The sequence below is a fragment of the Mycteria americana genome, chromosome 5 (genome assembly GCF_035582795.1).
Source record: "Mycteria americana isolate JAX WOST 10 ecotype Jacksonville Zoo and Gardens chromosome 5, USCA_MyAme_1.0, whole genome shotgun sequence".
Classification (NCBI taxonomy): Eukaryota; Metazoa; Chordata; class Aves; order Ciconiiformes; family Ciconiidae; genus Mycteria; species Mycteria americana.
In genome coordinates, this window is record NC_134369.1 from 20,795,951 (window position 1) to 20,819,352 (window position 23,402).

Genomic DNA, 23,402 nt, shown 5'->3' on the forward strand with positions numbered 1-23,402 from the left:
TCCTGTAAGGCGTAGAGCGGTGGCAGGGATGTGCATCTGCAGGCCGCTTTTCGCTCCCAAGCAGAAATCTCAAAGGGTGTAGAAGGTTTTGCATAGCTCTTGCTTTGCCCAGACATAACAAGTCTGGTCAGCTTGGTCCATGTCCCACTAACTTTGTACACCCTCTGTTCAGGGAGCTGACAGTGGCTTGAATTTACTTGTCACCTCTGACTATTAAATGGGGAGCTGGGCTTGGAGAGGGCTTTTGTGAATAGCTCCATCTCCTTCCAGAAATTCGTAAATAATTCAGCATGGCCAGGGTGCAAAGGTGAGTCCTCCAAGTACAGCAGTCCTGGTCTCTGTGACTCAGTTCTGTGAACTGACATTAGCAGCCCTCCCTCCCTCTCAGGGAGAGGATGGGCGGGTAAAATACATCCCATCCAAGATTCGTGAAGAATGTGAGTACTTCTCTGGGAAAAAGGTAAAGAGATGGCTCAGCCTTGCAGACGGGGGAAGATGGAAATCAGATGGTGGGATTGGTTGCTGCTCCCTCCATCTGTCCCAGTTCCCCAGCAGAAGTTGCTGTATGACTCACAACCTCTTAATTTTCAGCCTTTAAGCTGAAACTGGGAGGATTATATGTTAATGTGCTAAAGTGACAGCTGCTGTTCCCCATGGAGGAGTCACAAGCGTGTCAGTCGTCCCTGCAGGACACTTTGCCGCTGTCGGAAGACAGAAAAGGTCTGCTTGGGTGCAGCCATTCCCACTGTGTGACTTCAGGTCTCCTTCACGTGTGAATCAAAGCTCCTCAGTGTGGACAGGAGAGAAGCTTGAGCTTGTAGGATGCTTTTCTGCAAATCATCTCTTAAGGGGTGTGTGTGGGCAGACAGTCCTTGCTCTGTATGAGTAGCCTACAGTGAATTGTGTGATGTGTAAGGCAATCCCAACATTTCTCAAGTTCTTCCCCAAAAGTTCCAGGGATTTTTGGGTTTGTTTGGGGGAGGAAGAAGAGGAGGTTTTTTCTCATGTTCTTTCCATAATATGTAGGTAGCAGCAATGCCTGAAAGCTGGGTGGTGCTGTCTAGCCCTGTCTGTGCTCAAGGGATAATGGTGTGCTGCCTTCAGACATGATGCCAAGCGAATGAATCCATGGTGCCTGTGGGCTCCTGGACCATGTGGGATACCAGTAGAAGGGGACCTTGGAGAGGTGCCCTCTCTGCTCCCTGCTATAGTCCATCCAGAAGCCACCTGTAGATCCCAGCACGCATCCTGGAAAGTCCCACTGCTATTTGCGGATCAGCCATTTAGCCTAGCTGGTGGGAGCCGAAGGCCTAGACCAGGCTGGGGAAATGCCCTTTGCTGTTGATGGTATTTGGAGGTTAGCTGCAGTTTAGCTACAGTAGTGTGGCAGCCTTTCCTGGCCTCTGCTAATAATACCTCCCATATGCACCAGTGCTGCACTGGGGATGACTCAATCCCCCTGTTATGTAGGTTGCTTATGACATAGAAGGGCTTCTATGAGAAATGTGTTTTAATAACAAAACCCAAGGCTTGGTGAGAAGAGGGCACGTACAAGTTCAGTTGGCAAACAACTGGGTTTACTTCTACTTGATTTCGTTCTTTGTAGTGCTTCTGTACTTCTTTTCAAAATACTTTTTATTTTTTAATGATTGCAATTTATTCTTGCATTCTGTTTGTCTGTCATTGCTTCTGGTACATGTAGTGTTGCCTATAGGCCAAGGTTAGCTTTAATTAAGGAAATAGTCATTGGCATAGCTAGAATTGAAGAGCTGTGAGATTTTGTAAAAAGGTAGAAAACGCTGTGGAAAGCATACAGCCAGCAGCTGAAGTATCTAATTTTTCCTCCTCTAGTGAATTGAAGCTTTTATGGATTATTGAGGACAGGGATTATCCATTCTCTGGTAAGCAGCTTTACTGAAATATCAAAGATGTAGCAGAAAACCCAGGTTCGTTAACTTTTCTCTGTATATTGTGTGTTTTTACCCTCTACTTTATTTACAATTGGGAGAAATTGCTGTGAAAGCCTCTTGGTTCCTGGAGGAGCTCAGCATATGGAAGCATACTTCTCACTTACCTTTCTTGCTTGATGGTTTGGAGTTTGTTTTCTTTTTTTCAGTGAACCCTTTGCACTGGTGTTAGAGTAGTGGGTTTGGTTTTTTTTTTTTCTTTCTCCCCTTGTTTTGCCAGGGAAATGGTTATTCATGCCACATGTCAGTAATGTACAGGTGTTTTACTTTCTAGCCATTAGGAATGGGGTTGAAGTTGTCTTCAACTTGGCATTTGAGGAAACACTTCACGGGTAGCCACTTCCACTTAAAAATCAGGCTGTGTGGATTTGCTTTGTAGATCCTGACATGATTGACATTAAAAGGTGGAGGTAGAGCATGAGGGTCATGTCTGTGTGGCTTCTCATCACATGCAAGAGCCATGGCAGGGGGACATGATGTGTAGGAAGCATGTCAAACTGAAGCAGCGCAATCACTGGTACACTTAAAAGTTTGCAAAAAAACAGGAGTGTGAGAGGGCTGTCCTGCTCCATGGGTAGTTAATTTGGCTCCTGTAGAAGATGACAGCATCTGTTGAATGTCATGGCCAGTGTGGAATGAATCCATTGGCTTAGCTTGCTACAAGGCAGTGTTACTTTGTATTTTCTGCAAAATCTGAATATGGCAGTCTGAAGGGGGGAAAATGTGTTGCGCTGCCCAGCCCAGCCCTGCCCAGCAAAGGCTGTCTATTTTCTTGCTGTGATTTCCCGCATGATGGAGATGTGTCCTCTGAGCAGAGGATGTGGAGCCAAGGATTCCTGTGTCCTGGTCCCAGCTGTACTGGTCCCAGAAGTCCCAGTTGTGACTTTGCTTCCTAATCTGAGGAAAGTCCCCCTAAACCTATGTCTTTCTAGGTCTAATTTAGGAGTTCTTTAATAATTTTTGGAGGGAGGGGAGTCCATCCTGAGGAAAAGAAGACTGAGATGCCTTTCTTTACGTGTGTTGAGCCCTTATAGCTCCTGTCAACTTGTGTTTGAACCTCCTGAAAATGAACCCTGCCAGGTCTTCGGAGCCTAGTGGGAATGCAGGCTTCTCTGTCTGCTTCTCTTTGGAAAATAGAGCTTTGGGATAAGTTGTTTAAATCTCTACAGCAAGCACAAATGCAAAAGGTATACCTTAGTATTTGTGTTTGTCCTTGCAAAGGTGTTCATAGGCCATTAGCAAGTCTCAAGTGAAGCTCCTCTGGAGGGCTTGGAGCTCAGTATGCTTCAGTGCAGCCAGGGACAGCTTGTAGTCATCCACTGGAGGACTTTTTGAGCCATAAGATTTAAGGGGAGGAGAATATTCTGGAGCATTAATCTAATGGTACAAAATCCAGTATGCTCAGAAGGGACTGCCCCTCCCCTCACCCTATTTCCCCCAGGGCAGCTTGAAAGCTGCCTCCCAGCCACTGTGTTGCACTAATGCCGGTGTCAGTGGCCCACAGCAGCTGGCCAGGCCATGCAGACCTTTCATTGTGGCAGGCACAATACAGGGATTTGCTGTTTGGTCCTGACAAAAGAGCACTCCAGCGGGTGGTGTAGGAGCCAAGGCTTGTTTACACCCCAGGTCCCCTGGCAAGCCTTGCCATGGTGCTCAGAGGGGAATTTCTGCATGCTGCAGCTTGTGGTGGACAAAAAGCCACTTCAACGGTGGCTGTTTTGAGGGTGACACCCAGTGGTGATATACAAGGGAAGCCACCTAACTCCCAGGGTTGGTCTAGAGCTGGCTGACTTCTGTGCAGATGAGCCAGTTGCCTTCAACCAGCCTCCTGGTCTTTCAATGGCTCTGCCTTTTCTGGGCTGCCTGGTAAGCAAGCTGCTCTGGTTTTGGTGGTGGTGGGGCAGGGACACTAGCAAGAAGGTGGGGTGGGGGGCTTTTGCTTTTCAGCATCACAAAATATTTGCAAAGGAGTTGGGACTGGTTATTAATCCAGCTTGTACTCCTTTCTTGAAGGTCTGGTCTGCATCCTTCTGGATTCATAGGAATGCATCCTTGGATGAGAGAAGAGGATGCATGTATGCATGGTGGGAGGTAGTAGTGAAGCTAAAGAAATTACAAAAAACATTGCAAATGGAACAGAAACACATCAGGGGATGTTTTCAAAAACCCAAGGTGTTGAGAGGCAGAAATCCTATTAATTTCCAGTGGTGTTTCATGTTTCTAAACCCCTTTGGTGCACTGGGAGCTCTCCTTCATCAGTCCTTGGTTTTGAGCAGGAGTTACAATGCATTCCTGAAAGATCCAGTTAATGGTTCCTTTATTCACATTCTCCAATGGCATTTTCCTATTTTCCTTGCCCAGGGGCTGCAGTGAACCTGACTCTAGTGACACCAGAAAAGGCTATCAAACTGGCAGCCAATGACTTCTTCCGGCATCACCTCTCCAAAGACGGGTGAGTAGGGGATGCAGACCTTTTGCATTCAGCTTAAAAGACACCAGCTCTTGGGACAAGTCTGGTGAGACGTCAGGGCAAAGATGGAATGGGGTGAAGTGATGACTGAAATATGAGTTGACCTTGAACAGCTCACCTGGTGATTACATTCAGGCTAAGGATGTAATGTCTAAAATGGGAAGTGAAAAGCACTCCACTGGATGACTGCTTATTATTCAAGCTTCTAAAAATAGTCTCAGATCTAAGCCAAGGTTAGCAGATCCAGAATTTGTAGGCAGAATATTTAAGAGGAACCCAGTGGCACTGATCACTGCTCAAACAGCTGCTGGGAGGACCCTTGTCCTCAGCATCCTATTGGATGCTGTAATGTTCTTTCTGGCTTGAACAGATGGCAAGTCAAGTTCTGTAGACCCCAAACTTAACATCCCTCTTGTCCTTTTGTAACTTGAAAATAGTTTTAGAGAGGTGGTGAATCTGAATTGACAAAGGGCACTTGCAGCATTGTCCAGCAGCTAACCTGCAAATAAATGCTGAAGAAATAAAATTATCTGCTTAGTTTGCAAGTTAGGGTTGGTTCATGTGAATTAAATGTGAGTAAAAGATGCTAGCTGAGCAGTTGAGAGTGGCTGGACCCTGAATATTTAATGCTGTTTTCACCAAGATATTTCCTTTGCAATTTGGAGGACGTTTGTGTCTCCCTTCGGACCGAGACCTCTCTCCAGAGACAGCCAGTGAAGGGCACTGTCACCAGTCCTCAGTGACAGTAGTTAGCAAACAGCCTGCTTGGGATATGATCCTGAGTCTTCCCGTCAGCAGTGATGGGGTGGAGCCTCACTGAAAATGCAAAGCTCTGCCATGATTACTTGGTTTAACAACTTCCCATAACGTACCATGTCAGTCTCAGCTGCTGCAGATCAGTGGCTCAGCAACTTCAGTGGAGATTGTGGACTGACACAGGTTGAGGATCTAGTTTTTCATGTACCTAATTTTTTTGTTCTGGAGTCTTCTAAAGTAGCAGCTAACATATGTCTGTGTGACTCATTGGCTCGCAGCTGTTTGTGACTTTCTTTCTCTTCAAATGGTGTCTCTTCTGTGCTCTGCTCAGACAGTGGGAGGTAATGATGTCCTCGTTGCTCCTCGCTTCTACCAAGTGGTGGGTCTCATCCCTGCAGCAGACAACACAGCGGGTCCTGACATACTGCAGTAGACAGGAGCACAGCTAGCTCTTTGCCACCACCTACAAAGTGAGGGCTTAGTAGGTTGTACAGGGAAGATGAAAGGGTGCCTTGTACCACCACTGAGAGAGTGGCCCATGGAAGAAATCAGACCAGCATTGCAACATATTTGGCGTTCTGTGTGAGCAATCACTGCTGTGATGTTTCAACTGTTAAAACATGACATGCCTGTCAGATGTCCTGCACCATGAGAGGTAAAGACTTCCTTACGGGACAAATGTGTGTGTGCCTCTCAGTGTTGAGGCAGGCTTTGAGCAGGTGTTTGGTAAGTGGGATGCAGCTGTTTCCATGAGCAGCTGAGGTCTTCACCCAGACCTCTTCCCATTTGACTTCTGGGTTCCTGGTTGATCCACACATGATGTGGATGATGTGCTGTGCTTGATTCAGAATAAAGGAGCTAGAGAGTTTTGCCAAGAGTAAGACACCCTGTTCTCCTAAAACATATGCACTGATGGGACTGGCAGCACAGTGACCTGGAGCAGGAGCGTGATACCACTCAGGTAGTGGGGAGCCTTTGTGTCTCGACATGAAGCATTTTTAACGCCTTTAGATAAAAGAAAGGTTGGGCCACAGTTGGGTGACAAGAGTTAGGCAGCGTGTGGTGTTGGGGTCACTCATGTCATTCAACCACCATGGGTGGCTTGGATGAATGAAATCTGGTCAGCTCTGCTTGTGAGGATAGCCAGCATGAGCTGGACAGAGAGGCAGAGCCTTGATACTGCTGTGATAGATGGTTTAAGGTGTTTCTAACTAGAAATGTCACTCCAAGATGTGATGGGAAAGAAAATGCCTTGCAGGTTGGCTGTGGCTGTAGGCTATGAACCTGGGATCTAGCTGGAAGGTCTTATGTGTGCATGCTGTGACCTTGCTTAGTGCGTGGGGAGGAGGGGGTGATGGAAAAGGCCATGACATTACGAGTGAGGATGGGAGCCCTTAGAAACCGCAGGGCAGCTGCTTATCATGGGATCCTTTTGCTCCATGCTAGGATGATTCCAGGCCTGGGGATGGAGTATGTAACCTGCCGGAGGGGTTGTGCCTGGCCATGCTGGAGTTGTTGCATGCTACCTTGCCTTTGGCAGTTCACAAGATCTTTTCCCATGTGTAGCACGTGTGGCAAATAGGAGTGACGGTGAGGGGCCATTTCATTGAGTCACGAAGCTGTGTGTCCCCCAAGGGTTTGCCTTGCTCTTGCTCCCTCTTTCCAAGCTGTTTGCAGTCTGCAGGTTTCTCCCTTGAGATGCTTCTGTCCCCTCTTCCCCAGTTGTCTTTGTAAGACAGGGCAGCGTTAGCAGTGCTGGAATCCAAACACCTCTCCTCCTGCACAGGGCAAAACAGGGTACATAACTTCTAGCACATCGCGAGGCTGGGCCACCTATTTCACATTGCAGTCAAAGCCTAGGTATGAACAACAAAATAGCCCGGGGTTAGAAAGGTGAATATTCAAGCTGCCTGGCATGTCAATGTGGTTTCATTTCTGGATATGTAATTGCAACAATCAAGGCGTTATATGGTGTAAAGTGCAGCTGAGGGAGTTAGGCTCAGTGTAAGGCTGGGGGCTGTTTTTTCATGGTGAGCCACCAAGATCTTGGTTCAGCTCCACCAAAGTCCTTTTTGCACAAGCCAGACTATCTGCTATATGTTCACAGTATGCCGTGCTAGACCAGCACATAGGCCAGCATCCCAAAGGATGCTCTGGTGCTTTTCTGACTTAGAGCTGCAAAAGTCTTCTAGACCTGTTTAACATTGAATGCCTTTGTTGCTAAACTTCTAGCACTTGTCTTGCTTGAAATGTGTTGCATGAATTGAATATCCTTGTCTGATAAAATGTGCATGTTCTATCAGTATTTTCTGATTAAAATATGCTGACTGTGTCCTCCATGTGCAAGTGAAAGAAGCATCTGTGCACCAGAGAGTGTGGCAAATCCAGCATGACCCAAAATAGACTCAAGTTACACAACAACTTTTAGTGTGCAGTAATTTTTTTATTTTTTTTTTAATCCTTTGAAAAGCTTAGTGTTGAAATGAACTTGCTTTTAAACTGCTAGGAAAAAAGGTGGCATAAAGCCTGTTTTCAAAAGGCCAGACTGAAAACAACAACTGTGGCATAGGAAGCTCCTGGCTGCAAATTGCTGGAAGAGTATTTTGCGGATGTATCACTGCAGGTTTGTGCTAGACTCCCTTTTCTCTGGCCGTGCTCTTGGATGCTGCTGGAGGTAGAGTATCGGGACAGCAGGACCTCACATGGGATGCTGTGCCCTTGTTGCTGCACCCATCTCCTTGAGTCTGGAGATGTCTGTTCCTGCAGCCGTCTCCACCCTGGGACCAGCTTGCAGGGGCACTCCTGCCCATACAATCTTTTCCCCTCCTTTTGGTGCAGGAAGGATGTGTGCTCACAGGCTAGGGGACTTGACTTCTGCTTCTTTGCCTGTTTCTATTTTGATGTTGAGACTGGTAAGACAGCCTACTGCTACAGCTTCTTGTTTCATGAGGAAGCCAAACTGTGTTGGTCCTCCCAAGCTGTCCTGGTCATTTAGGAACAAGGGAGGCCTGGGTGAGTTGTGTGAGTGCTGGAAACCCCCTTGCTATGCCATGGAGGAAAGGAGGAAGACTAAGATACTGAAAAACCTGAAGGGCACCCCATGACCCTGATTGAGAAAGGCAATAAGGGTCAAACATTGTCCTGTGATGATTTTGGCCTGAGGGCATCTGCAGTTCCTAGGAGAAGTAGTAGAAGAGGTGACCCACAGAAGAGTCTTCAGACAGGTCCTTGTTCCTGTGGCGCTCTGTGCTGGCTGGCCCACATGGCTGAGGAAGGCAGGATGCGAGAGAGAGGGGAAACTTCCAACCTTCAGGCTGGAAGTTTTCAAACAGATGAGATATTCTTTTTTTTTTCCTCTGGATTTCTGAAATTGGATGTGTTGAGACCCATAATCTTACAGCTGCTGTTAAAATAGCAGCAGATTCGTTGTCCAGGGCAGAGGGTGTGAGAAGAGGAGTCACTAGGGCTAAGTGAAGCACTTGAGTGTGAAGCACTTGGGTATGAAGCTAAGAAAGCGATTTAAATTGGTAATACACCAGCATGCATTGGAAGTATGTTGTTGATTTTTGGGTGCTCAAGTGTGCGAGGCCTCTTTGATAGATGTAAGTATTGCCTACAACTTTTTATGTCCTCTTTGAATTTGGGTGTTAAGCACTTCATAAAAACCAGTCCCTTTAAAATGTCCTACAAGGTTTCATGTTTTCTCCAAAGTGTTGAGTGCCAGACAGCTGTTGTGTTTGGCATGTGTTTGCCAGGTTTTGTTGTTAACTTTTCAGGTTCTTGGTTAAATACTCTACCTTGGCTGCGGAAAAAGTGTCTCATGGCTTCTTAGAAAAGTGATTTCTTGCTCATAAAAACTATCTGTTGTCCCTGGATGATTTTCCTGCTGCTCTTCTTCAAGGTGTGTTATTCCCTTACCTCTCCCATCCTCTTTAATCTTGACCTTCGTTTTGTTTGCTGTTCTGGAGCAAAGGCTGGCAATCTGCTGACCTAGCAGCTCAGATTCCTAGGAAGACCAGCTCGATTGCGTTAACTGTGTCTTTGCTGATGCCAGCTAATTTTCTTCCTTTCTGCTTCCCCCTGCCTTGTAGCTTTGCTCAGAGAATAGAAATAGCCAACTGTAATCCTGAGACAAGCAAGGCACTTTTCCTTCTCTCCAATGCAGGTGGAGAGACTAGAGCTTGTTCTCCATTGCATTCCCAGCTGATATGTCTCCCCAGTGCTCCTTCCTTCATCTGCTCCTCTTCCAGGCTCTCCTAAAATGCTGGGACCATCTGTTCTGTGGCATCTGTATAAGTAGCCATTGCATGGCCTGGTTGATCCTTGAGCCTCAAAATGCGCATAGATAGGCTGTAAAGTGAGGCTTTTGATTTAGGAAGGAGGAATGCTGCTGCTAGTCCTGCTGCTGAGTTGCTATGTCACCTTGCACATGCTGTGCTTTGGTCTTTCTTTGGGCAGGAACCCCTGTGGGCCAAGGCAAACTCTCCTGTAGTTATCCACTGGCTGTCCAGCCACTTCCTTAATGTAGATAACCCCCATCCAACCCACTGGGACTTGTAGGTGGGGGAATCTCTTCCTCTAGAGGAAGAGACAGTTAAGAGCTAATAATCTCACTGTGCCTATTCAGGGATAGCTACTGGGGGGGCCTCTCTTGTTTAGCACACAGAGGCTCAGGGAATTACAATGAGTTGAAGTTGTAGACATCAAAGGTCAGCCAGAAAGTAAATGCGCTTTCAACTGTTAATCTAGAGGGAGCTAGAGGTGGGCTGTTTAATCACAGAATATACCCATGAGAGGAACATTGCCCTGGTCTCCATTCCAGGTGCATGTCTTCAGACAAAACACGGGTTGTGTCCATGCTTAACATGCCCAGATGTGTTGCCCTGCCTGTTGTTCACCTCACAGACATTTATATTGGAACAAAACACAGGATCTCCTACCAGGGCAAAGCTGATGTAATGGGTGCAGGCACAGAGTCACCATCCTCTTGACTTAGTCCAAACACGCAATGCAGAGCTTCTGTGGCCAGATGTAGATTGTACCATACCTGCAGTAACGTCTGCCAGAGCAAGATTTAATCTGGTGGCATTACTTCGAGCAGTTACTAGGGTGGATCTGTCCCACATTAGTGCTTTGTTTTGCTTGTCTGGTGCATTTTTGAGCTGGCACTAGGAGTGGGAGGGAGTTTGTAATGGGAACTTTCTTGTGTTTCCATTTCCCAGCATCATAGCTCCAGCTTTTCTGAAGTGCTGTTGCAATAGGTTGTTCTTCCCTCTTGGAAGATCAGGGGTTGGGTTGAAGGGACTGACTGGCAGTTTGTGTGCATGTCCCCGTGTGGCTGTGGCAGACAGGTTGCCCTTTCTTTGAAGAACTCCTGTGTGTTGGTCCCCTAATCCATATCAAAGACTCACTATTTAAATCGCTTGAAAGCAGCTAACTCTCTGGTTTGAAACTCTTGGGGAGCTTTCTACAATCTGTTGGGTTAGGAGACTGGGGTAGAGGTTATTTTATGAGTGAGGAAGATGATGTCCAAGCTGGGGACAGTAGCCTCTTGGGTAGCAAATAAAATGGCTTTGTATGGGTGTTTCCTTAGGTCAAAGATTTCCTGCCTTTGGAAATCTTGTCATCTTTATTCCAGAATGGCTGGTTTGGGTCCCTCCTGAAGCACAGTCAACTCCTACACAGTCAAGATTTTTCAGAAACTTGAAAAAAAATCCTACTCTGCTCCCATGTGACATCAATATACCAATGCTTTCAGAGATCCTGAATTTGGACTGATTCATTGCTCTTGAAAAGCCCTCCATAAACCTCTAGTTCCTGCTTTTTGACTTTCTTTTTTTTTGGCTCTGGTTTGAAACTCTAATTTAGATTGAGCATGAATCTTCTCCCCTTCCCATTTGACATTGTTGATTTGTCACTAATTAATTGCATGTCAGTTAAAAAAGTGGAACAACTGATTTCTGCCAGTGCAGAATTTGAGGCTATTGTCTATATGTTATATTTAACATCCTCTTGCTGTGATAAAAGATGGTTTCTGCATTTGTAGGACCAGATCCTTGCTGGTGTTGCAGCTTTTGAAGGTAGTTGAGATGTGCCAGTTTTTAAACCACTGAGGATAAGGCTTGTGGTGCCTTAAATATTTCAACTCCTTTGTCATCTAGAGATGAACCATTTTCAAACTCCTTTTATGTGCAGACTGGTGAGGTTTTGCAAAGGAAGTTTGACCCCCTGTATGGCAAATTTTAAACCTTCTGACAAAAGATTTGCTTATCTTAGGCTATTTTTTTTTCTTGGACTCCCCCCAGTTCCCAGGATACGCAAACCAAAAGCTGAAAGCCCTTGCTCTAGATGCTTTTGATGTACCTGTTTTACATCTCTGAAATACACCCACGCACATAAATCTTTCGCTGGGTCACACTGGCATAGTTTCATGGAGTTCAATCAAGCCAGGCTGGCTTTTGTTGGCTGGGATAATGGTCCACAGATGAACACGTAAGGCAAATCTTCCTGATCTTTTGAACTGGGTATCGAAGTGGTCACACTGGATGAAAGCCAGGAGACATGTACTCCAGGGATGCTCCAGGGCTCTTGCTAAAGTGGGAGATGCTCTGCTGTGCCATGCAGGGAGACTGGCATCCAGCTCCTTTAGATAGTTTGTTTCCTCCCACGTCTGGGCTAGAGGTTGTACAGCCTTGCTGTTGACTATATTGAGCCATGCAGAGACTGGCAGTGTGCTTCAGGCCACCCGAGAGGCACAAGTTGGCCACCTCCAGGTATCGGTGCCAGAGAGGACCTCTGGATTTGCAGACCCTGGTACCTGCATACCTCCAGGAAAGCTTGCTGCACACACTTCAGCGCCTGTGTGGGTAACTCCGAAGGAGGGATTGTGTGTTGCAGTTTCTCATCTATGGGGGAATTTGGAAAGGGGACTGAAATGTTCCTCCCTTCAGCCTCACAGGAGAGCTCTATATTTAGTCACTGGTAATCTCTGTTGTGGCTCTGTGCCTCTAATCCCCTGCTCCGATATCCTCCCTGGAGAAGTTGAGAGGTGGAGAAATTGGCACGGCTGACATGATGGGCCAGCAGGATTATGGCATATCTCCCCTCCCTTTCCTCTAGGGTTGGCATTGAAACTCCTTTGCTGGCCCACAGTGCCACAGCTGTGCTCTGTGTGTGTAATCCCCGGTAAGGGAATGTGGCTTGGTTTTGCAAGGGAACAGGGCATATCATTGTGGGACTGCTTTTGCCATAGTGTGGGGACTCGCCTTGATTAGGTTAAGATGAGGGATTGCTGCAGGAGCAGGCCTGGGGGGAGTAAAAATAGTACTTGCATTTAAAACAGAAAAAAGAGGAGGCTGTTTCCCTCTGGCTGTGTGATTTATATATGCTTTTTTTTTTTACTCTTTTAGAAAAGAGCAGATCAGAGGCACTTTTTTTTAATCAAGTCAGTGTTTTCTGGTAGCAAGGGGTGAGATTTTTTTACAGGGCAAAAACTCCTCAGTTTCTGAAAATTGAGGCTTTCTGAGCATTTGCATCCTAAGTTCCTCTTTTTAGTCTTAGCTGGGCTGTTTCATGGCTTTGGGGTGGAGGGAGCTATGAAATGCTGCATTTTGTTAGGCAAAAACATGTCGCTGATAATCCCTGCTCTCTAGTGCGTAGGATGCACAAAGCTGTGGTGCTGGGGGTCCATCCCATCTCTTGTCCGTCAGGCAGGACGAGTTTAGTGCAAAGGCTACTTTTTCAGGTTTGGAAAAGCTGGTGAGGTGAAGAAGCTTCTAACCACAAGGAGTTCGCCTCCCTGACTTTCATGTTCGCTGTTTATTTCTTTTGCTTTTGTCATAGAACTCCAAAGCAGCAACTCAGATATTTTCCCCCCTTGCTCCTTGCCCTGTGGTCTCTGTTTGTGGGGATGTTGACAGTGTTTAAAGGACTAGGCTGGCACAAGGAAAGCTGCTTATCCCCCTTAATGCTCAGGTCCTCTGCTGCCCTCTGAAGCGATAGCCTTTCTGAAGGCTGTGCCCTGACCAGGGGCAATGCTGGGCTGGAAGAGAGCTACAGCTCTCTGGGGATGGAGAGGGTTGTGTGCTCCCATCTGGAGCAGTTCTGGCTGGGCTTGTGGCTTTTTCTGAATGTTCTGTTTCTGGGGCCAAAATAGGTCTCTTCCTCCAGATCAGGTGGTGCCAGCAGAGATGCCAAGCCTGGGCTATGCTGAACTGTCAAGCCTAGCAGGTTCCCCTGTCCCCTGGGCTGCCTCTCCTGTAACCCCTAGGGTCAGAGGTGTGCCCTGAGCCCCTGCACCCAGCTACCCTGGTGTTACTCCAGACCACCTCCTCCAACTGACTCTTTGTCTCTTTTCTTCGGGCAGGAAAAAGCTGACGCTGCTGAGGGAGATGCTGGCAGGCTGCGGCGCAGGTACCTGCCAGGTGATTGTCACCACTCCCATGGAGATGCTCAAAATCCAGCTGCAGGACGCAGGGCGAATTGGTATGTGGGCTTCTCTTCCCTGTGCACTGAGCAGGCAGGGGGGAAAGAGCTGGGACTGGGCTGTGAAGGCAAAGGGGGAGAGAATGAGCAGAGAAAACCGCTTTCCTTCCCCCTGGTCTCCCAAGTCAGAGGTATCTCAGGCTGTAGCAGAAGTTTCTCGTCCTCTTCTGAGATTGTTTCCCCTCCACCCTTTGCTCACCTGGCTTTGCAGAAGCCCTTGCAGTTACAAAAGGTGATGATATTTTGCTCACAGCGATAGGCTGTGAAAGTGAAATAGCAAATGCTGGTCGTGGATGGAGAGAGACAGGAGAGATGACTGGGTGGTCAGCTTGTGAGTGATTAAAACTTGTTTGTTACTGTGCACCCAAGAAGGGATTAGCATCCTCCAGTGCTTTTCCTGTGGTGCTTCCTCCATCTCCATGTTTTCTGGTGTCTATTCTCTCTCTTCTACCTCCCTGTAGCACCTCCCTAACAGCTTCCAAAGGGGAGGTGTCCTTTCCAAATGACTTGTCTCCCCTCTTACTCTCTCTTTTTTTCCCCTCCTGACAAAAGCAGCAGTTGTCTTGGCTGAAACAGTAAATAAAATTCTCCCAGCATGCTGGATTTGGAAGAGGTTTGGAGTCAGGCTCTTGGGGCTGTGGGCAGGAGCTGGCAGGCAGAGGTAGGAAGGGAGTGCGAGCTTTTTGGTTGAAACACTGTGGGGTGTTTCTGGTGAGAACAGAGACCAGAGTCTAGCACAGAGGAGGATCTGGGCAAAAGAGCTGTTTGCTGTCGCCTTAATCTCTTCCAGAGGTCAGCCTGGGGCATGGCCCTGTTCCCCAGGAGCCCTGCATGACACCGTTAGATACCACATTTGTGGCCCTTCCTGGAAAATGGGCCAATTTGTCGTTTAACCTCTCCTTTGATGTGCCTTTTCTCTCTTTGCTATTTTTAATGCAGACCTTATCATCTTTGTGCGTATTATTTTAAAATGTTTGAAGGAGTTAAACCATGGTTTGAGGGTTCAGAAGAGGTTTTCTCTGCTGTGAACAGCCTGTTCTCTGTGTGGCAAGAGACATGTGGTGTTCTGGTGGCAGCCAGAGGATTGCCTACAGGTTGATGTGCTCGCCATCTTCTGGCCAAAGAGCAGAAATGCATCAGTTTGAAATGCGTGTATAAATGTGGCGTACCTACTGCAGCTGAGGAGCTCCCGAGGTTAATAATTGCTTTCAAGGGAAGGAAGCAAAGAACAGAAGTATTGAACCTCCCTCATCCGTTAATATCTTTCATTTTTCCTACCGGGGGCCCGGGGACATAGCTGGAAGCAGGTACCATCATCTGCCTTATCATCTGCCTGCTCATGGCAACTCAATTTCTCTGCACCGCGGAGGTCATGCATGATGGGCTCCTCCTGCTTAGGTAAAACCAGCCAGTAGGAGAATGCAGTGGACAGCGTTCTGGTGTGGCAGCAGCCAGCTCTGAGATGGACAAGCTGGGTTGCCTCAGGCTGAGGAAAATAGGCAGACAGGGAGCAAAAGCTTGCAGGGCACCTGGCTGGCCTTAGTCTGCATGTTTTGGTACACCTGGAGATCTGCTTCTTCCTCCTTGTCCCATGGCACCGGGCAGCAAGAGACTGCTGTTGAGCATCTTGCAGACCAGTGCGCTCTCTGCTCCTCCCCAGCAGCACAGAAGAAGCTGATGGCAGCGCAGGCCCAGCTCTCCTCTTCCTCTGTGGCGGGGGCAGCGGAGCCAGTGGTGGAAACGCGCACCACAGCAATGCAGATAACAAGGGAGCTGCTGCGGAGCAAAGGCATCGCGGGACTTTACAAGGGCCTGGGAGCCACGCTGCTAAGGTAGGATGGCATGGGCTTGAGCGCAGGGCACTGGTGTTCCCAGTCTTGAAAGTAAAGCACCAGCCATCCAGGGGATGAGCCTGCAAAGGGGGTGTTGGCTTCAGTGTGTGTGGGTTTGATTTGGTTTGGTTACCATGCACAGGTTTTGTGCGTTAAAGAAGTGAAGGTCAGGGAAGTGAGGGAGTCTGCCTTTTATTCCTGGAATACTTAATTCTGCTGCTTTCTGTGGAAAGTTTTTGTCTCCCCCATGGTCCCTATTTTAACACTGTAGAGAAGTCCTTGTGAACTAGCAAAGCAAAACTGTCAGCCTCAGTCTCCAGAGTGTGAAACGGATACTGGCCCATGGAGCTGTTGGATGCAAGAACTGGTGCCCTCTCTGACACTCCTTACCTGGGCTTTCAAAGAGTGACTCTCCTCTAGCTTTAACAAGGGCAGAGCTAAAGCAATGCCCCATGGGATGGGAGGCAGGATGTGAACCTCTTGTAACTGACAAAAGTGGACAAAACGATTGACCTCTGAATATGCTGGGGTCTTCGGTTTGAGTGTTGAAAAATCAGGGGGAGGCCATTGACTCTGCAGGGCTGCATGCCTCCCATGGGTCTGTTGTCCTTTGTGCAGTCAGTTTTGCCCCTGCTGAGTTTCAGCTCCTGTCTGCGTTGCAATTGCAGAGCTGGGATGTCTGCATTGCACTCATGGCTGTGCTGCCAACATGTGATGCTTGCAGCCCTTTCTTTGATGCTCAGTTTGTTGGTGTCCTGCTCTGACTTTGCTCATCCTTGTTCTTCTTTCTTCCCCTTCCTCCCTCCCCACTGCAGGGATGTCCCATTCTCCATCGTTTACTTCCCGCTGTTTGCAAACCTGAACAAGCTGGGCCAGCAAGACCCCAATGTCAAGGCTCCATTCTACGTGTCCTTCCTTTCCGGATGTGTGGCTGGCAGTACGGCTGCAGTGGCTGTCAACCCTTGTGATGGTGAGTCCTGAGTAGCCTGTGCTGGTGGCCTGATGCCGAGTGACAGGAGTCAAAGGCCCATGAGTGGGCTAGGTGAGGAGGAGCATGACTGTGCCAGCCTCTTTGCAGCATGAGCACCACACAGGGAGGTACAGGAGGGGAGCTCTGCTCTCTGAGCTGCCTCCAGCTCAGATGATGTTTCCTTCTGCTGAGCTATACCTTTTGGCCACAGCTTACACAGAGGTTTGCAGTACTCACTAGGTAAGTCAGAAAGAGGGTGTCATTCATTTCAGTCATTCTTCACAGGAATGGCTGCGAACATGCCCCTGAAAAGGCACATTTCCATGTGGAGTGATAGTGTGCAGATCATTTACGTGCATACGGTCATGGGCAACCAGGGGGAGCCTCAGATCTGTGGCCTTTTGTCCTACTCCACAGCATCTGCCTTAAATATCACCTCAGTTTCTTTGTTGTGAAAAACACCAGAAAGTAGCTCCTCTCCCAACAAGTAGCTCCTCTCTCCCACCCACTCCAAGGTGTGAAGGAATGTAAGAGCAGCACTGTATATTTTAGATACTTCTTTCAGAAGGAGCTGAGTCCCTGCTTTGCAGAAAGATATCTGAATTTGGAAGCATTTAAAGCTTAAGTCAGCCTTGGAAACCTTGGTCACAGTGAGGGGAGGGGGTTGGTTTTTGAGTGGCTGTGTTTTTCTTTTATCTATTTGTAAATGAATGGGTTTGTTTTCCCCTGTTTTGCTGATAAATATGTGAAAATGGTCTGTGTTCTTGGTGATCTTGTTTTGACTGTGTTTCAAAGACTCAGTGTGGTTCTTGCCTGCTGAAAAGCATGCTACATTCCCAGGGCTCACCACTGTCTCTCTTCTCTCTTTCTCCCCAGTGATCAAAACACGGCTGCAGTCCTTGCAGAGAGGAGTGAACGAGGACACCTACTCAGGAATCCTGGACTGCACCAAGTAAGACTCCTTGCCACCACATCAGGTGTACAGCAAATGCAGGCCACCACATCAGGTGTATAGCATCTGCTGCTGCCTGCTGGCAGGCAGTCAGTGCAGCTTCTAGACCCAACCAGCAGCTTCTCTGTTTCAGGTTCCCTCTGAACCTGTGCTTTTATCTATCTATATGGATAGATATATAGATATATGACCAGATATATACTGTTCATATATATAGGTATATAAAAGAGAACTTCTTCCTATTTTGAGCAAAGTAAATATAGCATTTATATTTAAATGCTTCAGTTAAAACCTCAACAGTCATAACACTGAGATTTTATTTCTGCGAAGGGAGGCAGTGCTGTGGCTGTCTCTCCCAAGACCCTGTTGTCTGAAAATCCTACAGCATTAAGTCTTGTATCCCTCCTGGGACTGCTCTGAACAGCAGCTGCAGGAGCACTGTCTGGCTGGGCTGTCCCCAGCCACACTCTCCTCTGACCCTTTGCTAAACTGTGGTCTGGCTGCTTCAAAACATGAAGGGAGTTTCAAATCACAAGCACTGTGCTTCTGTATTGCTGTTGTAGCCAGAGTCTCTCGCCATCTGGCTGTGTCCCATACTGCGGGTGGAGCTGGCCCCAACTTTTGAACAGGGGGACCTCTTGGATGCAAGCACGGGGTTGTCTTAGCTGTACGTCCAGACCCAGGCAGACGCTCCTGCTCCTGGCCAGACATAGGGATGGGGCATGTTTCTGCATGGCCATTTGCAGAACATGTGGGGATGGTGGATGATCTGCTGTGGAGGCAGTGCCAGGTGCCAGCAGTCTCTGGAGGGAGGCAGAAAGCCAGGGAATGGCCAGAGGCTGTCCTGGCATGGTGGAGGAGTGGGATGGACGCTTATCTGTCTGTGCCATCTCTCCCCAGGAAGATCTGGCAGAAGGAAGGGCCCATGGCCTTCCTGAAAGGAGCGTACTGCCGAGCCCTGGTCATTGCTCCTCTCTTCGGCATTGCACAAGTTGTCTACTTCATCGGCATTGCAGAGTTCCTGCTGGATATGCTCCCCAAGCACCGGGCCTAGCCCTGGCACCCCTGCGTGTGCCCTCCTGCCCTCTGCCACACCGAATTCATCCCCGTGTTCGTCGTCTGTGTCAATTAGTATCAGAGCAACAGCACAAAGGGTTTGCGCAGGGATGCCGAGGGGACATGGTCTCCAGATGAGCAAATGCAGGGAGGGAGTCCCTTTTCTGTCTCGGTCTGGAACCTGTCCCCTCCCGCTCCTTCCATGGACAATACCTAATTATGCATTTTTTTTCTTTCCTTTTTTTTTTGTTTTTAAATTGTCATTCTTAAGGACACTGGTAAGCACAGACTGGGCTCGCAGACCCAGAAGTCTCCTCCCAGCCTTGGGGAGGAAGAGGGATGGGAAAGAAATAACCTGAACCCTCGTCCACCCCAGTCCCCCTCTTTCTTCCTGAGTTGCCAGCTATCTGAGGAGGAGCTGGAGGGGCAGCTGTGTCCCCTCAGCCCCTCCTCAGCTCTGCTGGCCCCGGGTTGAGAGCGGGCACTGCACAAAGAGGGCTCATCTCATCGCTGCCAGAGGCATGGCGGGAGGGATGCTGGATCTGGCAAGTTCCTTGGCCTGGAAACCTTCACCCTTCTCCCTTTCTCAAAAACGAGTAGGACTTAGATGAACTTCTTGGAGATCAGAGGAAGGGAAAGGGGACGTTACTATTGATTTTATAATTATTTTTGTTTTAAAGCAAAGGGGTGTCCCTCCTAACTAGGTGTCACGGGCACATCCAGGTGAGGTGCAGAGATGAGGTGTCTGCTCTGTAGGGAAACATGTCTGTGGGATCACACAAATGTTCGAAGGTGCTTCACTGCTTGGCTACAGGCAGAGGAGGGAGAGGAGCTTGGGATCAAGTTATTTTTGTTCAGGTTTTTTTTGTTTTGTTTTGTTTTGGGTTGGTTGGTTGGTTTGTTTGTTTTTAATGCAGGGGTTGTGGGGAGGGAAAAACAAAACAACAAGAAACCACTTACATTCCTTCAGCCTGCCTGCCCCCGGAGTGATAAAGTGGTGGCCACAGGTGTAGATTAGCTGATTTCCTGCCTGCCCCCCCCCCAGCCTGGCTCTAGCTGCCTGAAAGGAGGCAGCTGCTCTGCTTCTCTGGTGCTCAACCTTGGGGAGCCATGCTAGAAACACTGCACCTGTGTGCTCACCTTGCAAGGTGAAAACATGAGGTCTAGTTGTGCTTTGATGTTTGACTTTGGGTGTGTTTGGAGCCAGCTGGTGTCAAAGAGGCAAAGGGTTCCCGCACCCTGAGTGAGGAGCTGTTTGCACGTACGTGACTACAGGGTCGAGTCCTCTGTATCACAAAAACTCATCATCTCACTTGCTTCTGGGGTGGTGATCATTGTTGGGTAGCAGGGGGAAATCCACACCTACAACCCCCTCTGTCAAGGGACACTGCTAACATCACTTGTCAGAGGACTTCCTCGTTCAGTACTCTCTTGGGCTGTGTGATGAATTCTAGTTTCAATTATCTTCAGTGCAAGATCTACCAATCCAGCGTGATCTTCTCCATTATTTATTCCATTTGGTGCAATCCACCTGACTTTGGTGTTTAAATTAAACTGATCAAATTAACTTTTCATTCCTTCTTCTTTTCACTTTGTTCTGGTGTCTGTGTTTCAAATATATATTTAAATTAAAAAAAAAAAAAATTCCCTGTTTTTAATGTTTAAAAGAAAACCACCTCTGTTTGGTTTTTGCAAAACGTGTATGTCGAGGGCCTTCTTCCTTGATGCATCCTTTTTCTCTTCGAAAAAGTTGTTCTGTGGCTCATTTGTTACTTGTCACTTTGCATATGTGAATAATTTTCTTTATTTTTCTTTTTTTCTTAATGACTTCTCTGTGTATCTGGGAAGGAATCTGTGCAAAGATGATGATAGATGTCTGTGCTGTGTATAGTGCTGTGATGCTGCTCTTGCTCTGGATTTCCCTTGGGTGGATTAAAAGAGAGAGTTTGGTTTTTTTTTTTTTTTTTTTAAGGTGCCCCGTTCCTTGCTGCTTTGTGATTTACAAGGCGGGTCATCGAAAGAAATCTTGCTGATAAAAGTAGTGGGGTTTCTTCTTGCCTTCCTGCCTGCAAGGATTGCCCCCTGAAGCTGGCTGCCTTGCAGCTACAGGGGGGTGCGTGGGCTGCAGGTTTGTATCATGGGGTTACATTTGGAGGACAGTTCAGTGCAGTGAAGGGCTGAGGTTCAGGGAAAGCTCTCCTTGTCCTTTTGGATGCTTTTAAAAACCTCTTTGTAAAACTGACTCTTCCTTCCGAAATCTCCAGCTCTTCTTCCACCATGTTGCAGCTGGTGACCTGGATGGGGCTGATTTTTAGCTGCTTGGACATGTCCCTGGAGTCAGGAGGGCAGTGGGAGGTGGCAGGGGCTAGTGACTGGGGCCCCACAGGAGCCCCCCAGGCAGGGTGCTACTGGCCGAAAAAATAAGAGTTTAAAATGGGAGAATTCCCATCAACTTAATTAATCACCAATTAACAGAAACCTCTAAGCATTGATTGCACTATTAAGGAATAAAAGTAAATACACTTAGAGAAACACACCTCTGCCCCCTTCCCTGCGCGTGCCACTTGTCGCAGGGGACAACAGGTAGCATGGGGTCAACTCCTTGTGCGTCCTACCTGGTCCCCCTGGCATAGGGCCCTTTTCAGTCATACCTTGTCCCATGTCACCCCTGGCCCTTGCTCCTGCCCTGACCATGGCTCTGGTGGCTCCAGTTTGTTTGGGGTTTGTGGTGTTTACTGCCCTTAAATATGTTTTGGTGGAAGTGCCATATGCCCCTGTCATGGGTTCAGGCGGGTGGGTTGGTTTTGGCTGGTGAAATTTCCTGGAAAGCAATGAGGAAATTTACTAAAGCCTTGGGGGAAACTTCCTACAAAGCAAAAGGGAAATTTCCTGAAAACCAACAGGGGAATTCCTGGAAAGCAAAGGGAAACCATCCTAGAAAGCTACAGTAAAATATCCTGGAAAATGAAGGGGAAATTTACTGCAAGACAATGTAGGAATTTCCTAGAAAGCACTAGGAGGAATTCCTCAAAAGCAAAGCAGGAAACTATTCTGGAAATTTGTAAAAAACAATGGGGGAACTTCCTAGAAGGCCATAGGGGGGATAGCCTAGAAATCAAAGGAGGAAAATTCTTAGAAAGCAAGGAGGAAATTTCCTCAAATACCAGGGAAATTCCTGAAAAGCAAAAGCGATGTTTCTTAAGAAAGTAACAGTGATATTTCCTAGAGGGGAAATTTCCCTGAAAGCAAAGGAGGAATTGCTGGAAATCAAAAGGGAAATTTCCTGGACAGGAAGAATGAAATTTCTTGGGAAATAATTTCTTGCTTCCCAGGGAGCAATAGTCATCGGGAAATTTCCTGGAATGCAATAGAAGTCCTGTAAAGCAGAGAGGAGATTCCTAGAAAGCAATGGAGGACTCTAGAAAGTAACAAGGAAATTTCCCAGGAAGCAAGAGAGGAATTTCCTGGAAAGCAATGGGCAGGAAATACCCTGCAAAGTAACAGGGAAATTTCCTGGAAAGCAATGGAGGAACTTCCTACAAAGTGATAGTGAGATTTCTTAGGAAGCAAGGGAGAAATTTCCTGGAAAACAAAGGGGAATGTCCTGGAAAACTATGCAGGAGTTCCTAGTAAGCAGTAGGGAGAAGTTCCTGGAAAGAAGGGGAAATTTCCTTGAAAGCAAGAAGCATAGGGGGAAAGAGGCTAAAATCCTGTGCTTCAGTCCTGATGACCACTATTCTAGTCCTTGGGTAATAAATTTGTAAAACTCCTACAAATCTCAGGGTTTTTTGGTCTGTTTTACCACTCCCTGCAGAGCTCAAATGGGCTCAAGGAAGACAAACAAGGGCAAGCACTTGGGCTGCATGTGGTTCTTCACTAATTTTCCTCTAATTTAATGCAAAAATCTATATAACCTGCACCACAATGGTCCAAGGCACAGGATGACCATTTTCTATCATGGGTGGCCGTGCTCAGGACCTGTGTTACTGGAAACCAGCTGCAACCCTGGCTAGGTGCCGCTTCCCCTTTCTTGGGGTGGGGAATGCACTGCTGCCATGCACCAGCCACTGGGACCCTGCTCCTACTTCCACTCACTCCCCACCTCGCTTTCGGGGCCTGGCATGGCTGGTGGGGACCCCACAGGGTTCATCCCTTTGCAAGGGTGGTGCTGCCCCTGAAACACACACATGGGGCTGATGCATGACCCCAGGGCTGATTTTCCTCCTTTTTTCCCCTTCTTTTTTTGCATAAAACTGCAGTTCCACCATGCTGGACAGCAGCACCGGAGATGCTCGTGATGCCTGAGCAGTCCCCAGATCCCACCGAGGCAGCTGCGAGGCACAGAAAGCATGTGCCAGCGGCTCCCGGGCCCTCTCCGAGGGCAGTCGGGTGCTCCAACACCTGCCTCTGCGGATGTTCAACCTGAGAAGCTGGGAGCAGGTGTGGTGCCAGGAGCAGGGCCAGGCCCACGGGAGCACCCCAGATTTATGGGAAAAGGGAGCACTGGGAAAACCTGTTCCTGGACACGGGGAGTGCGGCCAGCGCCCACTGCCCTCCTGGGTTTTGCTTCTATTTTTAGATTATTTTATAGCATGCCCTTAGGGTGGACACCAAGGCAGCCTGAAAAAAGAAGGATTAAAATAAATATAATAAATAAATAAATAAAGTCACGGGAGTTTCCAGCCCTGAGACCAAGCCCTGCGTGCCTGGGCTGTGCTGCCGGTGCATCCCGGAAAGCCCCGGCAGCGGTGGGTGCAGCTGCTTTCCAGCCGAGCCCGAGCATTTTGGGGTGTCCCCGCCGCCTGCCTGCCCCTTGCTCTTTGCAAACTGGCGTTGTTTAATTTCGGGGTGCAGCCGTCCCGCACCAGCACTTTTGGGGCCACAACAGCCCGTGGGGAGCAACCCCAGCGTGGGG

At 48.0% G+C, this 23,402-nt stretch overlaps 1 protein-coding gene across 3 annotated transcripts in view; it reads left to right on the forward strand.

Moving 5' to 3' along the window:
• SLC25A22 (solute carrier family 25 member 22) overlaps window positions 1-20,450 on the forward strand; it is a 52,820-nt gene extending 32,370 nt beyond the window's left edge. For all 3 annotated transcript variants that reach the window (XM_075502405.1, XM_075502406.1, XM_075502407.1), the window contains exons 5-10: window positions 4,329-4,419; window positions 13,559-13,677; window positions 15,338-15,509; window positions 16,325-16,479; window positions 17,356-17,431; window positions 18,332-20,450. In XM_075502405.1, the coding sequence (XP_075358520.1) occupies window positions 4,329-4,419; window positions 13,559-13,677; window positions 15,338-15,509; window positions 16,325-16,479; window positions 17,356-17,431; window positions 18,332-18,485 (767 nt within the window). In that variant the 3' untranslated portion in view covers window positions 18,486-20,450. The remainder of the gene's footprint in view (window positions 1-4,328; window positions 4,420-13,558; window positions 13,678-15,337; window positions 15,510-16,324; window positions 16,480-17,355; window positions 17,432-18,331) is intronic.
• The last annotated feature ends 2,952 nt before the right edge of the window (window positions 20,451-23,402 follow it).